The 17,632-nt window shown below is 40.4% G+C and overlaps 3 protein-coding genes across 4 annotated transcripts; all 3 read right to left on the reverse strand.

Moving 5' to 3' along the window:
• Positions 1–127: 127 nt before the first annotated feature.
• uhrf1 (ubiquitin-like with PHD and ring finger domains 1) lies at positions 128–7,933 on the reverse strand. Its single transcript, XM_037250135.1, has 17 exons — positions 7,799–7,933; positions 6,056–6,218; positions 5,683–5,949; positions 5,166–5,317; positions 4,656–4,871; positions 4,334–4,449; positions 4,045–4,231; positions 3,846–3,969; positions 3,540–3,647; positions 3,155–3,259; positions 2,882–2,988; positions 2,627–2,789; positions 2,416–2,553; positions 2,225–2,321; positions 1,636–1,784; positions 1,328–1,426; positions 128–1,255 (listed from the first exon to the last, which is right to left on the reverse strand). The coding sequence occupies exons 2-17, from the start codon at positions 6,206–6,208 to the stop codon at positions 1,109–1,111; spliced, it is 2,328 nt and encodes a 775-aa protein (XP_037106030.1). The 5' UTR covers positions 6,209–6,218; positions 7,799–7,933; the 3' UTR covers positions 128–1,108.
• A 539-nt stretch (positions 7,934–8,472) lies between these two features.
• On the reverse strand, positions 8,473–14,698 carry kcnn1b (potassium intermediate/small conductance calcium-activated channel, subfamily N, member 1b). 2 transcript variants are annotated; one of them, XM_037250336.1, is made up of 10 exons: positions 14,161–14,698; positions 13,015–13,938; positions 12,297–12,719; positions 12,113–12,208; positions 11,216–11,634; positions 10,592–10,733; positions 9,961–10,071; positions 9,756–9,883; positions 9,447–9,516; positions 8,473–9,095 (listed from the first exon to the last, which is right to left on the reverse strand). In XM_037250336.1, exons 2-10 carry the CDS (start codon positions 13,921–13,923, stop codon positions 8,811–8,813), a joined length of 2,583 nt encoding a protein of 860 aa, XP_037106231.1. In that variant the 5' UTR covers positions 13,924–13,938; positions 14,161–14,698; the 3' UTR covers positions 8,473–8,810. The 2 variants fall into 2 exon arrangements, with proteins under 2 accessions (XP_037106231.1, XP_037106230.1); XM_037250335.1 differs by lacking the exon at positions 14,161–14,698 and having other exon boundaries at positions 13,015–14,039.
• Positions 14,699–14,940: 242 nt separating this feature from the next.
• On the reverse strand, positions 14,941–17,496 carry ccdc124 (coiled-coil domain containing 124). Its single transcript, XM_037250008.1, has 5 exons — positions 17,382–17,496; positions 16,769–16,946; positions 16,475–16,664; positions 16,248–16,353; positions 14,941–16,030 (listed from the first exon to the last, which is right to left on the reverse strand). The coding sequence occupies exons 2-5, from the start codon at positions 16,925–16,927 to the stop codon at positions 15,826–15,828; spliced, it is 660 nt and encodes a 219-aa protein (XP_037105903.1). The 5' UTR covers positions 16,928–16,946; positions 17,382–17,496; the 3' UTR covers positions 14,941–15,825.
• Positions 17,497–17,632: the final 136 nt, after the last annotated feature.

The raw sequence follows: 17,632 nt of genomic DNA on the forward strand, positions 1-17,632 counted from the left end.
TGACGGCGTATACGTAGTCAGCTGCTGATTATGCAGAGCACGTACACGCTTCACAAATTAAAGGGAAGAAAAAAAAAAAATACGTTGAGGTTCAATTTCAAAGGGAAACAAACGACACAAAACTATTTTTCATTTTATTTTATTGAATTACAATGCAATGACAAATTTGCAAAATGTGCAAGCAGTTCTAAAACTATATCAAAACTAAAATGGACATTAAACAATTTCTGAAAATATAAATTTGATCCATTCTGCAAAACGTAGCCTCAACAACAAAGGCCAGCTGTCGGATGATATCCAAACTGTTGCAATTGATTGTAAATTATCCTCGAAGGCAAGCATGTAATTCTGGTCCCTTCAGGGGGCAAATGACTGGATAACAACACATTCATAAATTGTGACAGAAAAAAAAAATACACTTCTCAACTCAACAAATAACAGCTAAATGAGGGTTTGACACAACACTTTAAAAGCACATATCTTAGGAGTTCATTCCAATTATGTTATTCTATCAGAGTGAAAACACAGTTTAACAAGCTGAAAGGACAGCGGGTCAAGTTGTGACTTGATTTCTTAAAAAAGAAAAAGAAAGCAGAGCAGGGTAAATAAGTCAAAATATTTAAAAAAGATTAAATTAAAAACAAAATAATCAGTGAAAGAGATGCTTAACCGATAGTGTAATGTGCCACAGCAAGTTTAATATCACGGCTGTAAAATTACCCGTTATAATTGAAATGGAAACATTTTTTATTACAGAGATTAAGTTGACATCTCTTAAGGAGACCAGAGAAACAAAAAAAAATGTCACTACTATCCCAGTGGCATTACCAAGTTGATGGACCAAAAAAGTGTAATATCACATTTTACGGTTGCAACAACATAGGAATACAGGCAGTAAGTAACAAGGGGGAAACAAACAAAAAAAACAACTCATCATTACCAACACATCATGGAAGATAGGCGCACTGAAGTCCACAGCAATGGTAGATTTATAATTCATAAAAATATATTAAGAGGAACAAATTCTTTATCGTCTCTAAATGAAAATTGCCCTTACATTTTGCATGTTTTTTAAATTCTACCAAGTCCGAGTTGGAGGAACTCTTGATCATCGGCCATTGCTGTAACCTGGGAAAAACTGATTAAGGATCTCTTGCAGATTCTTGTTGACAGTCATGGAGTAGTTTTTGCCCAAGTCATGTCTGCAGGCCGGGCAAGTGTACACATCTGCCTTGAAGGAACGCTGAAGGCATTCCTGAATGTTGAAAACAAAAGAATTAACAGGTTAAGAAATTCTTTATAGCCACCGTTTTTTTCTTTGATTTACCTTGCAGACATTGTGTTGGCACTCAGTGGTGATGGGCCGATAGACTACTTCTTGGCAGCAAATGCAGAGGAAAACCTCTTCAACTTTGTTCAGAAATTTCTGGAGGAGCAAACCATTAGGATGATTACAAACAAAATTGCAACACTATTTTTTGCTAACAACCCATTTTATTTTGCATTTCTCATTCTCCTATCCTGTCCAAGAAAAACTTGAATCTTCACAAATCTTGACCAGTTAGTCACTTTAACCAACTACCTTGCTGCCTTCATGACCAACGTCAATTGTCATGTGATTGAGCAGAAACTGACCGGGCCGAGGGACAGCGACTCCATGGCTTCATCCCACACTTTCTTGTTTTGCCTGTCATCCTTGATGAACGCCTTCTGCTTTCCAGACAGCTTGTAAACTTCCACTTTCACTTTCTTGGGACTCTTGGCTGGTGAGTTCTTAGTGGATTCTGTCAGATGAACAGGAGAATGCTGAATAGTAAGTACATTAAAGAAATAAATTAGCACTGGGGGTATTGGAATTTTTCTTTGAACCCATCACTGAGGTAATAAAAAGGACAGATTCTGTTTGTGCACAGGGAAACTGATCATCCCAATAAAATGTTTTCAACTAAATGTCTTACTATAGAATTGTCTTTTGGGATGTTATCATTGCATAATATTTACATTCCTGAAAATAACCAACAGGTCGTAAAAGTATTGTACACGTACAATTGTGATTTTTTTTTTGGGACAATACACTTTAAATCAGAAGACTATAAATAATGCAATATTCCATACTTGAAGCTTTCCAAAAGGTGGGATTCACATGAGGTGCTGATCTTTTACAATTACACTCACTTTAATGTTAGGAAATATCAAACTACCCAAATGGAGGAAGTCATCTTACCAATGCGCTGAGACTCCCTCTTTCTCTTTGCCTTGCTGGGTGTTTCCTCCTCTTCTTCATTTTTGTTCTCTTTCTCCTTCTGATAACCAGCAGGATACTGTCACAAGATTGAGAGGATTCAACATTGAGGCAAGGAGGACAACAGTGTCGTAAACATCAGAATATGGAGATGAACAGTATATTTTATTTACCTGCATGACAAGTCCAAGTTTCTTGATGCGTTCTTTGCCATCTCTGGTCCATGGTGCTGGCTCATCATCATCCCGCTTAAGGAGGTAGCGCCAAACCAAGAAACCAGATTTGCCTTTGGCTGGCCAGTATTTCACTATCTGAAGTTAAACACACACCAGTAAATATATGAATACAAATCTGTGAAAGAAATATTCTGAATTCAAATCTCACTTTGTATATCCCATCATATCTGTTTCCTTCCTCAGGGCAGTATTTACTGTGCTTGCGACCCTTCCAGCTGCGAACCACTCGTACTGGCTTGCCATCCTTCCAGGTCTTTGCCTGAGCACCATTCTTCCAATTGACAGGAACATTGCAATTGAGAGCAAGTGCACTGCAGAGGACCAGAGCAAATCATTTCATACATAAATTTGAAATGTGGCTGATTTGAGATTTCACTTAAGGTGGAGCATACAGCAAACGTACCGGTTCATGTGAGTAAGTGTCTGATCACATGATTGCTCAGCAGTCCTCTTGTTCCCAGACAGATCTCGACCTCCAGAACCAGTGTAAGTAAACTCATTTCCATCATCCTACAAGTCGATGACAAAACATGGCAGTTAATAAGTTAGCGCAGGGTAAATTAGGGGAATGAAAATGACAACATTATCTGGCTAGCTTTAACGTAGCAAATTATTGTTAATATTGTATTGATATTTTGGGAGTGGGGGAATCACTTCTCTCAAAAGACAAACATACCACATCATCCTCATAGCCTCCTGCTAAGACCAGAGAGTAAGCACCATCGTTGTTTCTGCCATGGATCCCAGCTACATGTGGTCTGTGGACACCAGACTCACTAACCTGGAAACAACAAAAGAGGAGAGTGAAAAGTCAAAAAAAGTCAAAGTCTGCTTTATTGTCAATTTCTTCACATGCCAAGACACACAAAGATTTCACTTAAGGTGGAGCATACAGCAAACGTACCGGTTCATGTGAGTAAGTGTCTGATCACATGATTGGAAAGATCACACAATCTGTCAGCATAGACTCGAGGGATGAACGACTAGTAGAGCCAGGGCCGATTTCATTCAGAGCTGATAGTGCTCTAGAACACCCTCAGATGCAGCCTTGATACACTTACCTGTACTCGGAATTTCCACAATGAGCCAACAGGAACACCAGGGATTGGGCCATAGTGGTTCGATGGGACAATGGTACACTGCTTGGTTCGACCAACACAGGCCATTCCCTATGGAGAGGATACAATAAAAAGTGTATCAAGACAAAACTTTGTATAGCACACTAATTGTCTAGGATTGTCTAGGAGAGGGGTTGGCAAGCCTAAATACTTATAAAAAGCCATTGTGGACATCGACCACAGACAGAGAAAGGGTATCAAACCTTTTATGCTTCAATAATTTGAAACAGAGTGAAGTTATGGACTCACCTTGCCCCAGTCCCTCTGGCTTGAAGAGCTGGCAGAAGCCATTTTGGCTTTCTTCTTACTGTCCTTTAGCTTCTCTCCAGCACGCACAACCTCATTGGAGTCAGTGCGGCATTTTGGGCAATACCTGGGTCCAGTCACACGGGAAATGTTACATTATGACTCAAATTCAATAAATGACAGAATCCTTGATCATACTGACCAGTCTTCATCCTCTGGGATGGTGGTGAGTGGTGGGTTTAGGCAGTATGTGTGGTAGGCCAAGTCACATTCATCACACAGCAGCTGTTTGTCAGGATCCTGCTTGATGCCGCAAATGTTGCAGTTACACCAACGGCAGTTTTTATCGGGATCATCCTTGCAGTGCTTGCACTCGGGTCCATTTGTTCCTGGAAGACACAAATGTGGTCTTACACTGCAGCCTTGATCCTCAAATAAAAAAACATGTGTCCATGCTACATGCTTCAAATGGAACCAAAAGTCATTCTTACTTTTCGGTGGACTCTCTGATCCAACGGGTGTATCATTTTGAGAGCCAGCTGCCTCGATTTTGTAAATTTCATTTACAAACATAATTCGGCAGTCGTTGAGCGAGTCCCCTGCCTCTCTACAAAAGAATGAAACACATTTTTACATTGTCTCAGTTGTATGCAACAAAAGAGCACAATAAACTTGACAATTTGAAAGTTTCACAAACAAATCTTGAGATTTCAATTAAAACACCTCATCTACAGTTGAGCAGATGAAACAGTAACGACACTCTATTATTTGCAAACATATACGCAACATCACATTTCACAACACTGAACCCACCCTAAAATGATCTTTGCATAAACCTCTCGCAGGGTGCGTGTCTCCCTTTTTCTCTGGATCTCAGCATCATACCAATATCCACGCTCCGTGGGATCATCTGGGTTGTAGTTGAGCATAACGACCATACCAGGCTCCAACTCATCCCACTGATACACAGACCGGGCCCTCGGGCGAACATCCTTAGCCAAAAGAGGGATCTCACCGTTCTCTGGGTAACTGTGAAGGAAAATCGTAACACTATCATGTTAATGGTTCATAACCACTAATAAAATCTGATTAACACACTGGCAACACATTAACACGTGACAGTATTTCAAGTATGGGCACATGGGGTTCAATCAAAGATACAAAACGTGGCCATAATTTAGTGCAGTAGTGTGATGTAAATGTGTTTAACTGTTCAATGCAACACAAATTATCAGGTAGAAAAAGTGTTTACACTTTATCCAAACAAAAGATCAGGCTCAGGGGTACGAATTTCAAACAGTTGGTATAAATATTCACACTTACTCTTCATATTTCACGTGGTACAGTATCTCGTCTTCGTCCTTCACCTCAACCACATCCTCTTGGGGAATCACGGGGCTCCTGGTGACTTTGGCGATCTGGCCTTCAAACCACGCGCCCATATTCAAGTCCCTTGCGTCCACCATTTCATTGACCTTGAACAAATAAAGAGATTTAAGCATGAATCCAGAAACGTCATACAACCTCCAATGATCTGCTGGGATTAGTGATTGATAAAATAATTGATTAGTGGTTTGAAAAAAATGAATGATGGAGTGGCACAGAACCAGGAAGTTGCAGACGTTTTTAGAACGCTGGAATTAATTAATATATTGCAAACATGGAGCGGGCGGGCCCTCCTGCAGCGAGGTAATACAGTGATCGATTTTAACACAAGACAATTTAAATGTACCTTACTATTTTTCCACTCATTAAGAAAACATCCTACACTGTTTCTGTAAGGGTGGTATGTTAGGTGTGAGACTACAATTATAATTTTAATTCCAGGTTTAAAAATCACCTTGTAAAATCCAAATCCCGGTTCCAGGAGCTGCGGGGGGCTTGTTTGGGCAGAGGTACCAGCGGTCTGAACCTCCATCTCACCATGAGTCGAGCTCTTGTCAGACTCACTCTGGGTTGAGCCGCAGCCAGAATCAGAGTCGGAAAGCTCCGCTTCTTTGTCTTTGTTTTTAGTAACTCCAACACGGGGTGTGTTCTGTCTAATGAGCAACTGCACGATGTCATTAAGGCCCACATTATAATCGAATATCGTGTGTCCATCCTCCATCTAATGAAAAGAATTTCAGACATGAACACAGAAATGTATGCAACAATACAGAAATGTATGCATGTCAATTAAAACATTCCTTAACTCTAGTGTGATCACTCCTTACCTGCTTGCCACGGTAAAACAACCTCTGCCTTTCCGGCTCCACTTTAAATAGCTCCGAAATCTTCTGCCGCAGCTCATCCACCTTTGTAAGTTTGGACAGCGAATCCACCCTATGGGTCTCTTTGCCATCCATTGTTCGCACTTGAATCCACATTGCAGCTGCCCTGTGTTGAGATGGACTCCAGATTAGCTCAAAAACATAACTGCCCACTTAACACCTTGCAAGAGTAATTGAAAGACGACTCGAGATAATAAAGTATGATTTAAACAACAAAACACAAACAAAAACAATGAACACCTTCAGAAGTGCCACCCATCTGATTTCCACTGTTTACACAATCCACATGGCACCCAACAGAAAGGTGTTTACAAGAGGCACAGTTTTGTCACTCACGACACGAGTAGTTTAAGATTTGAAATGAAGACAGGCATAGCTAATGTTGTTCTGTAGTCAACAAAGCACAAAATGCACCTCCCCCAGCTGAATGATGCAGCCAAGAAATACCAAATGCAAAGTGGAGTATACTTGCTTCAAGTTCTGCATCCGTTTTTGAAATAGGGATCAGTATTGTAACATGCAAACCGGGAATGCCTAACGCCTGATGCTGTGAAATTAACGGGCTTTTCTTTGCCAAAAGGCCTGCCAAATCAGACATGCTGAAATGCATTGTATTTCATTTCAGAATCTGAACTGTGTATTACTATTGACAGCTTGATTACATGTCCCAAATTAAAATTGAATTGAGGGAATTTCTCTCTTTCCACAAAACGTACATGCATTCAAAGCTGTATCATGCATTTTAAAACTTCATAAAGCAATAGAATGTTGTCCCCATAACTCTCCCAAGTCATAATAGATCGTACTTAAGCGATCGCTCTCATTCACCCAAACCAATGTACAGTACATTAGTGTGACGCAATGAAAAAATGGGCTGTCGCTCTTGCACATCACAAAGGGAGAGCACGATCTCATTTAAATACAGTGCGGGAAACTGCTGAGACCACGCCCAGATCTTTTAAAAAACAAGGACATCCGGACGCGAGGGAACACTAGCAAATAATGTGGCGTCGCCCTGACAATGAAACGAACCTAAATATTACTGTCCACTCCGATTAAAACGAAGTATCCCAAAAAAATGAAGTGACTGACGGTGAATGTACGGAACACCTCTCGGGATGTTTGGCGTGCACTTTGAGATCCACTCTTAAGTGATCCGTTACACCCAAAAGCAGAGGATATAAATTCGGGGACACTAGTAACAATAGAATAGCTCATTCCCACGATTATGGACGCATTTCACTTGGACGTTATTTCGACTGCATGGGTAACTTACGTCTTTGGAAAAAGAGCAAATCATATTTTCTTAAGGGGGTTTCGCTTTCACGACAGGCTCATACATGTGGTAAAACAAGTACATTACATGATTCTTAATCATTAGTTAGTAACCGTAAACAGCGACAGCGGATCATATTCACTCATTACGAAGTTTAACTTTACTACAGAGTGACTCGCACAAAGTTCTGGGCAGTTTGTTAGTTATAAACATCAGCTTTCGATAAACGGCTAAAAAAACATAGCTGGAGAAAGGGAGGGATAATTTGTCTTAAGTTTCACATCAGTTCGCCGTGGTAAGTCATTGTGATCAAGTAACGATCGAGTAAACTAACTCTAGTATGGTCGGCTCCGGCTTTAAATATCAAATCCATATTGAAAAATGGTAATCGACGTGGAGCAAGAGCATACCTGTTTGAGTGTCCACGGGAAAAAAGAGAAAATGGTGATTAGTTTGTTTAATTCCTGTAACTTATCCGCAGCTCCAACAAGCCCTACTCTTATCCTTGTTGGCTTCCTTTCAATGAGAAATTCTTCAAGACTTTGATATCCCGCCTGATTTTCCCATTGCTTTCCACTATTGGCTGCTTGTCTCCCACTCTATCACTTCATTGGCTGGCAGCACCGTCAATCTTTCAGAGTAAATGGCGCTCAGTTTCAGCGCGCGAAATGAAATTCTCGTGGGCGCAGCTCACGTCAGAGCACTTATCGCGAGATGATGCGGTACTCTATATCAGCTATGGCAGATGGTTTGCTCTGGTTGTGGTAAACAACATTATGGCGGATGCTTCGTATGGCGTTCCAAGGCCTTGTTAATCGTCACTTCAAGTTCAGCATCACAGCTGTTTGGCCTTTATCTAACAGATAAAAAAAAAAGAATTAGCAAAACTGTTAACAGTCTTGATTGTTCTTAATCAGCACCGCACTATTTCATGTTTGAATGCATGAAATGTTTACATTTATTTTAATCGTTCCTCATTTTATGTCAGTAATTACACACACGAGATATACAATAGTAATTTTAATTGTAGTCACCAAATAACTTGACCATTGTACAAAATAATATAAAACAGTGAGATGCATGACATAATTAAATTGAGTTTAATTGTTCCTTATTTTATGTCAGTAATTACACACACTAAAAATATATCATAGTATTTTTAATTGTAGTCACCAAATAACTAGAACATTGCACAAAATAATATAAAACAGTGACCAGGAATAGACAAATAATGTTCTTAAGTTAATCACAAACAATCATGTATTTATTATTTACATTTAATGCAGCCCTTGCTATTGGTTTAATGCATTCAAACAATTTACAAAATAAGATGACTATGTTGACTAACTTCTCAAAGTTTTCAGAATGTGTATGTTGTGAAGTTATCCAAATCATAAGTTCTGCTCGGGTTTTATATTCTTATCATCCATATGGCGTCTGTGATGAGATGGAGCCTTGACAGAGTGGCCTGGCGGGAACCGAGCAGCACTCAGAGCTTCGGGAGGACGATAGGAGGTGGACACGGCAGACCAAATCATCTAAAAAATCTTTTTGTATCTTTGTTATTGCTTGAGAGAGCACATCAGGCAGCGAGTGCATGTTGAGAAGTATCAAGTCCAGCTTGTCTTCCAAGGCCACAATCCTCCTGTCTAGCTCCTCACTTCGATGCTGCAGGTCCGACACCAGATCGTACATCATGTTCTGAGTCTAGAGAAAGTAGAAAATACATGGAAACTTACCCATTTACTGGCCATGAAGCTGTACTAGCAAATTTGGAAGAGCTTTAAACAGGGATCATCCATCCATCGTTACAGAAAATTCAATTATCATTTGTATACGTACAAATAGTTGGTAGTTAAACTGATTAAATAGTCGAGTGTGTGTGCCTTTACCAAGACAAATAATAAGGTGTGCAAAGTGTACTATAATTCTTGATCCTAGAGTATAAGTCACAGATATGGTATTAAGACTGGGTACTGGTTTAAATTCTGATTTAAAAAAATAAGATATCCCTTTAAATACTTTAAAAAAATAATACAACATTGTAGATGTGAGTACCTTTGCAAGATCAGCAATGGTGTTGGCCTGGTCAGTTAGTTTCCTTTGCTCCATTTTAACTTTCCGCAGTCTTAAACATGAAAAATAAAGTGCACTTATTTTATTGCTGTCATACTTTTGACTTAACTGTAAAACATAGTAAAACAGTTGTATAATCATATTTTCATCTATTTTTCAGCAATACTAAAATTTGGTAAAAATACAAATTTAATGAACTCATTAATCTTACAAATTACAGACGTTATATCATGTGCTGGACATGGTACACGGACTGGACCTTAGAATCTACGCTGTGACAAGTTTACCCACTGGTGAATAGCTTGCAGGAATTTACGTTGATGGTGGCGTACCCTCGCACGATCAACTTTCTTCACCAGCTTGGTGTGTTTGTAAATGAGCCATGTCTCTCTCAACACATTGGCTGCAGTGTTTTTTACCTGAGGGCAAACAGGACTAAAATTACATTTAAAAAAAAAAAAAAAAAAAAGATATTTACAGGTGCAATACAACTGACCTTTTTATAGAGCTGAGTATCCATCATGAAGTTATGGACGTGTTTCTCAGCTCTGGTGAGCTCTGACTTCCTCGCAACCACGGCAACCACCAAAGCTGTACAACCTGCTCCCTGAGAAAAGGAGCAGTGGTTAATTAGACTGTGACTCACTGTTCACAGTAGAGATGGTTTTGTGAATACATTTGCTTAATCGACTGGGGTAGAAATAAATGATCAAAAGTTTTCTGTTTTGTATTTCATTTTAATATATTTAATCTTTTCCAGCCAGTCATGAATTCAGGAAGGAGATCCGGCTGCAGTTAGTTAATGCCTCCGCCATGTTGACAGTGTGCTCCTATCTGAAAGGAGCTACTGTAGGAAAAAAAAAGTGGCAACATTAGAAAGAAGATCAGAAATGAAAATACTCCTGGTCCAATTACAAAATATGCACAAAAACATTTACTCCTCGTGTTTTTGTCATTAAGGGGATATGCGCAGAGCAGATTAGAATACCGATATGAATCCTGTTCTGTATGTGGATTTGATTCATAAATGTAAACAGTTGTTTAAGTGGCCATTGTGGGATTTTCTCCCTTTAATAGAAGGGGACGAAAAACCTCTGCTTTCGATGAATGATTGTCATAAATCCTACCATGATGCCTGTTAACAGGCACACTCCTTTTCCGCAGTAAGTGTGAGGCACCATGTCACCATAGCCGATGGACAAGAAAGTGATAGAGATCAGCCACATTGCTCCCAGAAAGGTGCTGGTCACTTCCTGTGCATCGTGATATCTTTTGGAACATAATAACATCATGTTAGAAGTATAGCACTAAATTTAGTAGCTTGTACAATGAGGAAAGTACCGTATTTTCCGGACTATAAACCTAAAATTTTCTCAAAAGCCGACAGTGCGCCTTATAGTCCGGTGCGCCTTATATATGGACCAAATTCCTAAATTTAAACTGGCCCGAAGCATTGTGTCATGAAATCAATCATATTGAAGATTATGAATCATGAATCAAAAAGACTATGGATCATTATTTTGTGATTCTAAAGTAATTTGTTGCGTCTGAAGTTGAAATAAAAAAGATAATATGGAGAATGATTTGATTTGGATTAAAAATCTGACATGATGCATTAATGGTGCGCCTTATAGTCCGTTGCGCCTTATATAAGGACAAAGTTTTAAAATGGGCCATTCATTAAAGGTGCGCCTTATAGTCCGGCCTTATAGTCCGAAAAATACGGTAAATAAGAAATAAAAACTTGATACCTCTCACAGATGCGCACAGTCCATGCAGCAATAATCCAACAGGATACGCTGAACACGAGTAGGACAGTGCCAGGGCAGATAGTCATCAGAGTCTTCATGACAAAACGCGTGTCAAAGCTGATCTTGTTTAGCGCCCCGATGCTACGAGAAGATGCATCTGTGAAGAGCTTGCTGTGGAGTAGCATGACCCGGCCAATCAGGTAGAGGCGGAGAAACATGGGCACGGACAGGATAATGTCGACATCAGCGTCCGCCACCAATGTGGTGTAGTTGAACGCCAGTCGAGTAGTCCAGCTGAACACATATCGACCTGGGATGGGATGGATGGCACACACGAGGAGCTCCAACACAATGAAGAGAATTCGCTCAAAGGTCATAGCGATCCGCCAGTCATCTGCACCGTTGTTCACCATGAAGAGCTGAAGGGAAGAAGTGAATGTGTACTTGTAATTTCCTGGTTCCAACAGCAGGAGAATGTCATTTACTAAATAATTGTTTGGAAGAAGGTTTTACTGTACTGTAAAAATCTCATTGAGTTTACCAGGGGTCGAGTTTAAGATTATGTGACTTTTAGCATCAACACAAACATTTGGGCATTCATTGTAAGCTTTTAAGCTTGAGATCTCTCAAGTATTGGATTTTACAATGGAATTCTGGATCTGTATTTAACATAAATGACAAAGGAGAAAACACCAACAGCACTTTCTATTGGCCGACTTTACCAAATGAAGAATAGCCTCAGTGTAGTTATTTCAAGTGTGGTTTGTAGTAAATCTATCAATTTTCCATTCCCCAGGTTCCTATATCCCAGCTGACGTTCGAACCCCCCCCCCCCCAAAAAAACACAACAACTTTAAAACAATGTCCACAGATAACTAACAATGTTTGCATATTTACCTGGATTTCCCTCGCATGGTACATGAGAATAAGGCCAAGTAAAATAGTAGTCGAAACACTGATAAGACCTTTTAGTACATATGAATATGTGGACTCCTGTAAAAAAAGACAAATAATTACATTAACACTGTGAGTGTAGTTTACACTAAATGTTATCTAAATTAAAAACAATTTTTTCTAATACCTTGCTGTAAAATCCTCTAGACAGCTCAGTCTCAATCACCATGACAACAATGCCAAACATCCCACAGACCAAAGAGTAGTCACTCAGCTGTTTGCGCTTCCCAAAAAGAGCTCTACGCTGACCCAGTCTGAAGTTGCTGTCCTTCTTCGGCGGTACGCTACCATCCTCTGTAATGGCGTTCTCACAATTGGTCTTACTTGAATCCTCTCTGATGACTTTGGAGAAGGCATCCTCCAGGAGGGTGCTGTGAAGAAGCTGCTGGCCCGATTGGATTTCATCCACAGTGGATCTCGCAGTTTCATGGCTGGCCAGCGACCCCACGGCATCACCATTGCCATGAGCGCCTCTTTCTGTGACTTCAGATGGAGTGATGTGATTTGTAGGCGAAAGTTTGGATCCACTGAGATGCTTATTGGTGTTTGTCTGCAAAACAAAGGACAGTCAGCATTTAATAATGCTTTAACGTTGTTTTTAAATAGGGCCGGGATTATTTTGTGTCAGTCGAATGTTAGTACAGCTTTCTCAGGAGAAACATTTCTGTCTTACAAATGAAGATTTAAGAACGGAGCTGGTTCTCTCTGCTATTTCATAAGTATCAAAATGGTTCCTTATCTAATGAAATGATACATCAACTTCAGGGGTCAAAAGGATGCTGACCCCTGAACTGGTTAAAAGCACAAAATATAATGGGTTCATGCGATTGAAAATAATCGTGTACCTGACTATATCTTCTCGTTGCCTCCTCTACTAAGTCTTGATGGTCAAAAGAGCTATACTGACTGGTGGAGAAGGACTGCACACTGTGGTTAGTGGCTGGTGTAGAAGACCTCTGGGCGCAGGGTGTTCTGGTCATATGGTTGGATGAGAGATGATGACATTTGAGGATGATGGGTGGATCGTCGTGGGACTTCCAGGTTTCGCCACCACTGACAGAGTAACGTGCGTGTTGCTTTTCACGATCCTGACACCTCTCTCTCCAATTGGGCTCGCCACTCTCGGCAGGTAGAGAATGTTGGAAAAGTTTCTTGATTTTCACGGGACATTCGTTGGAGGCATGCAGTGGGATGTTGAAGTTTGAATTGGCATCTTTGAAATGATTGCAAGTTTGTTGTCGGGGAAGAGACATTTGCTCTTGTTGGTTTCGGTACTGTGGCATGAAACAATCGGTACTAAACCTCTGTGCTGAGGGATGGAAGATAGACGCTTCAGGATGTTGCTGCTGTGCACCAGAACAGGAACAAGCACATGTGTCATTGTTTGGATGTCCCATACCTGTGCCTGGTCTCTGGACTGGGGATAAGGAAGAATCGGCCCCTTCACCGCTAACTTGGCCACAAAGCAGCAGCCAGTCCTGATTCGTCCTCTGAGATATGCTCATGTTTTCAGTTTGTAGCGGTAACATCTGAGCGGACACTTTCGGGGATGGAATGGCTCCATTGTAAGTTTCATGGGGAATTGAAGGAGCATCAATTGTTCCTGAGTGTTGTCCATGTATCCCCTCAGGAATTTTGGTCGGTAGTGACTGACCTCTTGAGGTGCAACCCTCACGTTCGTCATCACGGAATACTTGACCCGTTGTATCGAGGCGTCGGGTTGCATTTGTGGGTTTAACCAGAATCAACCGCATGGTATTTCTGAACAGCTGAAACAATAACACAGTTGATGTGGAAATAAAAGTACCAGCTATTGCATGCATATGTTCTACTTTTAACTCATCAGAACATGCAATCAAGACACATCTCTTTCTCCAAACAACACAATTAACACTATCTTTGCAGGTTTTCAGTAATTAACATTTACCATCTGAATCCACATTAATATATAAATTGAAGTACCAATAATGTGCACTAAAGTTGGTGCCTACCTTGGTTTAAGTCAGTAAACACTATCCCCAAAAAAGACAAAAAAAAGATTGTTCCAGTCTATTTCTTATTTTTCAGAAGAGGAGTGGAGGGTTCCTGCTTGGAAAAGCTCCAGAACCAAAGTGTTCAGAAGAGGCTCGCGAGGGCGCGCTTCCTCCTATGTGCACACTTGATCCTGGTACTTTGGAGACGGTCTCCTTTGAAAGTAATGATTAGAATTCAGTGCGAAGAAAGAAAAAAGGGCAGCTGGCCTGGTAAAGGGTTGCCATGCAAATTTACGGGAGTGGGCGGGAGCTAAGTTAAGATGCAAAAAACAGCGGACAGACTATGAAAGTGTAAGATCACAAGTCCGAGCTAAAAACCCATCAGCGTTTTCACTGATCAGCAAAACCACCTTGCTTTCAAAGCAAAGTGGCAAATAAAAGATGAGTTGCGCTCGTCATTGATGCGCCATGGTTCAAAGGCCTTTGCCAGATTCTCTTATCTGCCCGGACACAAGCGTAAGGCTGGACAAAAGTGTCCCATTATTAAATCAGCTTGTGAATGCATCAGATGGGTTAGAGCAAAGCTGACCTGCAATGAGCAAATGTTGCCACAAAAGCAGTTATTTACACCCGAGGATAAATCCCAACTGTGATACCCAATAAACAAGCGCATGAACCGTTTTCATTTTGTTTTTGGTGCTCGGACATTTGCCATGGACTTCTTCAATCAAACAATTTCACCCAAATTTTTGTCTGCATTATTTTCCAAATATATAATGCAAGTTTTAGTGTGATAACTGTCAAGCAATTTTAAAGTCATGTTCTTTTTGAATAATCATTTTTGTCCACTTGGCATGAGGCAAAACGACAAAGCCTGCAAGTCTGCTGCCTCAGCAGCTATGCGTGTGAACGTTGTCGTGTTGTAGAAACAAACAGAAATCTTTTGTGACAGCAACACTGTAGCTGACCTCTCATGAAACCCATTCAGAATGTATGTTCTTTTCTTCAACGTTTGGCAAATACACAAATCTTTTTCTACAGGAAAATTTGGTGGCACTAGAAGGGAGAGCGGAGTCTTTCAAATTTAAGATGTTTTCCCGCCCCTTTAATCTTCTATTGAATGAGTAATCAGTAAAATGTGAATGGTCAATAAGACATTCATGCAGCAGAATTAGCTCAGATGTCATCGTCCACTTTAATCTCTGGTAAAATGAGACTTTAAAATCACAGCAAACTAATGGCCACAGTCAGGTGGAAGATGCTCAACTCAGCCACTCAAACACAAAGATGATCTTAAAGGGAGAGAAAAAAATAAGTTCATCATTGAATTTATAACAATTTGTTGGCTGAGACAGAACATTCTTTTGTAAATTAAAGAAAAAATAATAATCACACAATACCAAGCTCAGCATTTGTCCTCACCTTTGGATATTTCACTTGAACACATTAATGTCAAAGCATGTGAGATCAACCTCTTACTCTTTAAGTGTTAACACGATGCTGTGCGAAAGTCATCTCAAATCGCTTTGACACATAGTGGCAAGTATTAGGACGACCAATGACCGACACTCAATTTTTGATGAATGAAGATGGTCTTGCACTAAAAGTCTCCAAGGTGCATCAGACAGTTTCCAATGGGAGTTGGGCGCTTATGGGGAAATGTGGATGGGACGGTCAGTGCCTTCACTTTGAGTTGTATGCCGCAAACTTTTGATTAAGGGGATTCTCGGGAGACTTCATCCACTCCTTCTTCAGCAGGTGCTTCAGCTGAGACAATCTCATGTTCGGGTTTTCTTTCTTCAAGCGAGGCAAATTGGTCTCCTCGTACAACATGTAAGCGGCTTTTATCCGCCGCTCCGGGTGGCGGTCCAGGTCCTCAGGTGTAATGCTGAAAGAGAAGAAAGAAACATGCCTATATTGTAAGTAAACATATTTGTAGAGACATACAAATATTTGGGCTGAACTTGACCACGATTTGCCACCTATGTTCAAAGTTCCAATGACGTGAAAATAAACCATACCGGGGGAAAGAGACAAAATTATACAAACTGTTGTGAAGCAGAAAAAGCAAGTATGAAGGATGCTGTCATGATTGTTATTGTTACCTGAGCACAGCAATGGCATCTTCTACATTTCTAGCTTCCACAGTTCCTTCCTCCTGCATAATTCTGTTCACATTTTCTTCCAGTGGAATCTCCAGATGGCTCTTGTCTGTGGATTTAAAGTGGGATTTATTATTTTAAGTTATGATTGGAAGATGAGCTAATTTCATGGAAAGACAAACACGCAAAATAAACTCTTGGTTTTACATGAACTTCATATTTGAGTTTACCTTTTGGCTTGAGCTGCTGAGGCTGGGGGACACTCTTAATAGACTCCTCTATCTGGGCCCGGGTCAACTTTTCACCACCTCCATCCTCCTTCTGGGATTTGCCTTTTATTCTGGCAGTCTCTTCATCCAGGAGTCGCTGGGCCTCCTTTTTCCTCTCCAATAGCTCAATCCTCTTCTTCTCCTTATCATCCTGCAAATGCAGAAAAAATAGACTAACACGTGTTATTTTTCTGAACAGTTAACAACTGGCCACAAAACATGGACAGGATGTTTTATAGATCAGATTAGATTTACCTTCCTCTGCTCTTTTTTCAGGACATGTTTGTCAGTTTCCTGCCACAGGGCATCATCCTCTTCCTGCTTCTTGCGCGCATCCGCCTCAGCCTTGGCCTCAGCCTTGCGGGCTCTGGCTGTGGCCGCCTTGGAGTTCTCGCCCTGGAACTTCTTCGGCATCCCAACAACCGCCGTTCACCTGACATGAAATAAGAACAAGCTGTCACCATGAAACGTCTTTGATAATCTAGATAAATTGTAAATTAATCTAAATGAATTGTAAACTGAAAAATTATATTGTACATTTTTTATATAGTTTCTCGTAGCATTGCATCATTTTTAAGTCGTTCAACGTTGCATGTTAAAATGCGAAAAGGGTAACGCTGTCACAAAATAACGGGCAGTTTTCCCCAAAAATATAACCCCAAAAACAGTCAAACACACCAATATGATATGCTTTTGTTTTCAAACTGAGGCATCAATTCTGTATCGAAATGGAGCTACTGCTAGCAGATATTTACTGAATAAACATGTCAAGCTTGTTTACTTGTCACTCTTCTTTCCTGTTCACGCGAATTTAGTGACGATAATAATGCAATGTAAAGAAAATAGAGCAAAATTCCGTATACCATACCAGTATGAAATGAAATTCACGTCGTAGCTAGTTTGTTTTCGTAACGGCATCTGCCATATCCCGTCGACGCACATTGATGACGTAAGGAGCAACCGAGTCCACTGTTTTTAACGTCAGAAAATCCGGTCACTGAATAAAAGTGACAATGAAATAGTTTCTTGTTGGCTCCAATGCGTGTGAAATAAAATTTAGAAATGAAACTATGAATTCATTTTCTGAAAGCTCGTAGTGTTTTGCTTTGTCGTGGCTCA

Source organism: Syngnathus acus, chromosome 4, assembly GCF_901709675.1.
Source record: "Syngnathus acus chromosome 4, fSynAcu1.2, whole genome shotgun sequence".
In the NCBI taxonomy this organism is placed as follows: domain Eukaryota; kingdom Metazoa; phylum Chordata; class Actinopteri; order Syngnathiformes; family Syngnathidae; genus Syngnathus; species Syngnathus acus.

Excerpts from the sequence above, each read along its gene's own strand:
- uhrf1 (XM_037250135.1), bottom strand. The coding sequence starts at position 6,208 with ATGTGGATTCAAGTGCGAACAATGGATGGCAAAGAGACCCATAGGGTG. Across the intron at positions 4,872-5,165 it reads TACCACGTGAAATATGAAGA|TTACCCAGAGAACGGTGAGA; the intron begins GTAAGTGTGAAT and ends TTTCCTTCACAG. Across the intron at positions 1,427-1,635 it reads AGTCGCTGTCCCTCGGCCCG|AAATTTCTGAACAAAGTTGA; the intron begins GTCAGTTTCTGC and ends TTGCTCCTCCAG.
- ccdc124 (XM_037250008.1), bottom strand. The coding sequence starts at position 16,927 with ATGCCGAAGAAGTTCCAGGGCGAGAACTCCAAGGCGGCCACAGCCAGA. Across the intron at positions 16,354-16,474 it reads TCAGCAGCTCAAGCCAAAAG|ACAAGAGCCATCTGGAGATT; the intron begins GTAAACTCAAAT and ends TTAAATCCACAG. Across the intron at positions 16,031-16,247 it reads GATGCCATTGCTGTGCTCAG|CATTACACCTGAGGACCTGG; the intron begins GTAACAATAACA and ends CTTCTCTTTCAG.
- kcnn1b (XM_037250335.1), bottom strand. The coding sequence starts at position 13,992 with ATGCATGCAATAGCTGGTACTTTTATTTCCACATCAACTGTGTTATTG. Across the intron at positions 12,720-13,014 it reads CAACGAGAAGATATAGTCAG|ACAAACACCAATAAGCATCT; the intron begins GTACACGATTAT and ends TTTGTTTTGCAG. Across the intron at positions 10,072-10,591 it reads GCCTGTTAACAGGCATCATG|GGAGCAGGTTGTACAGCTTT; the intron begins GTAGGATTTATG and ends TCCTTTTCTCAG.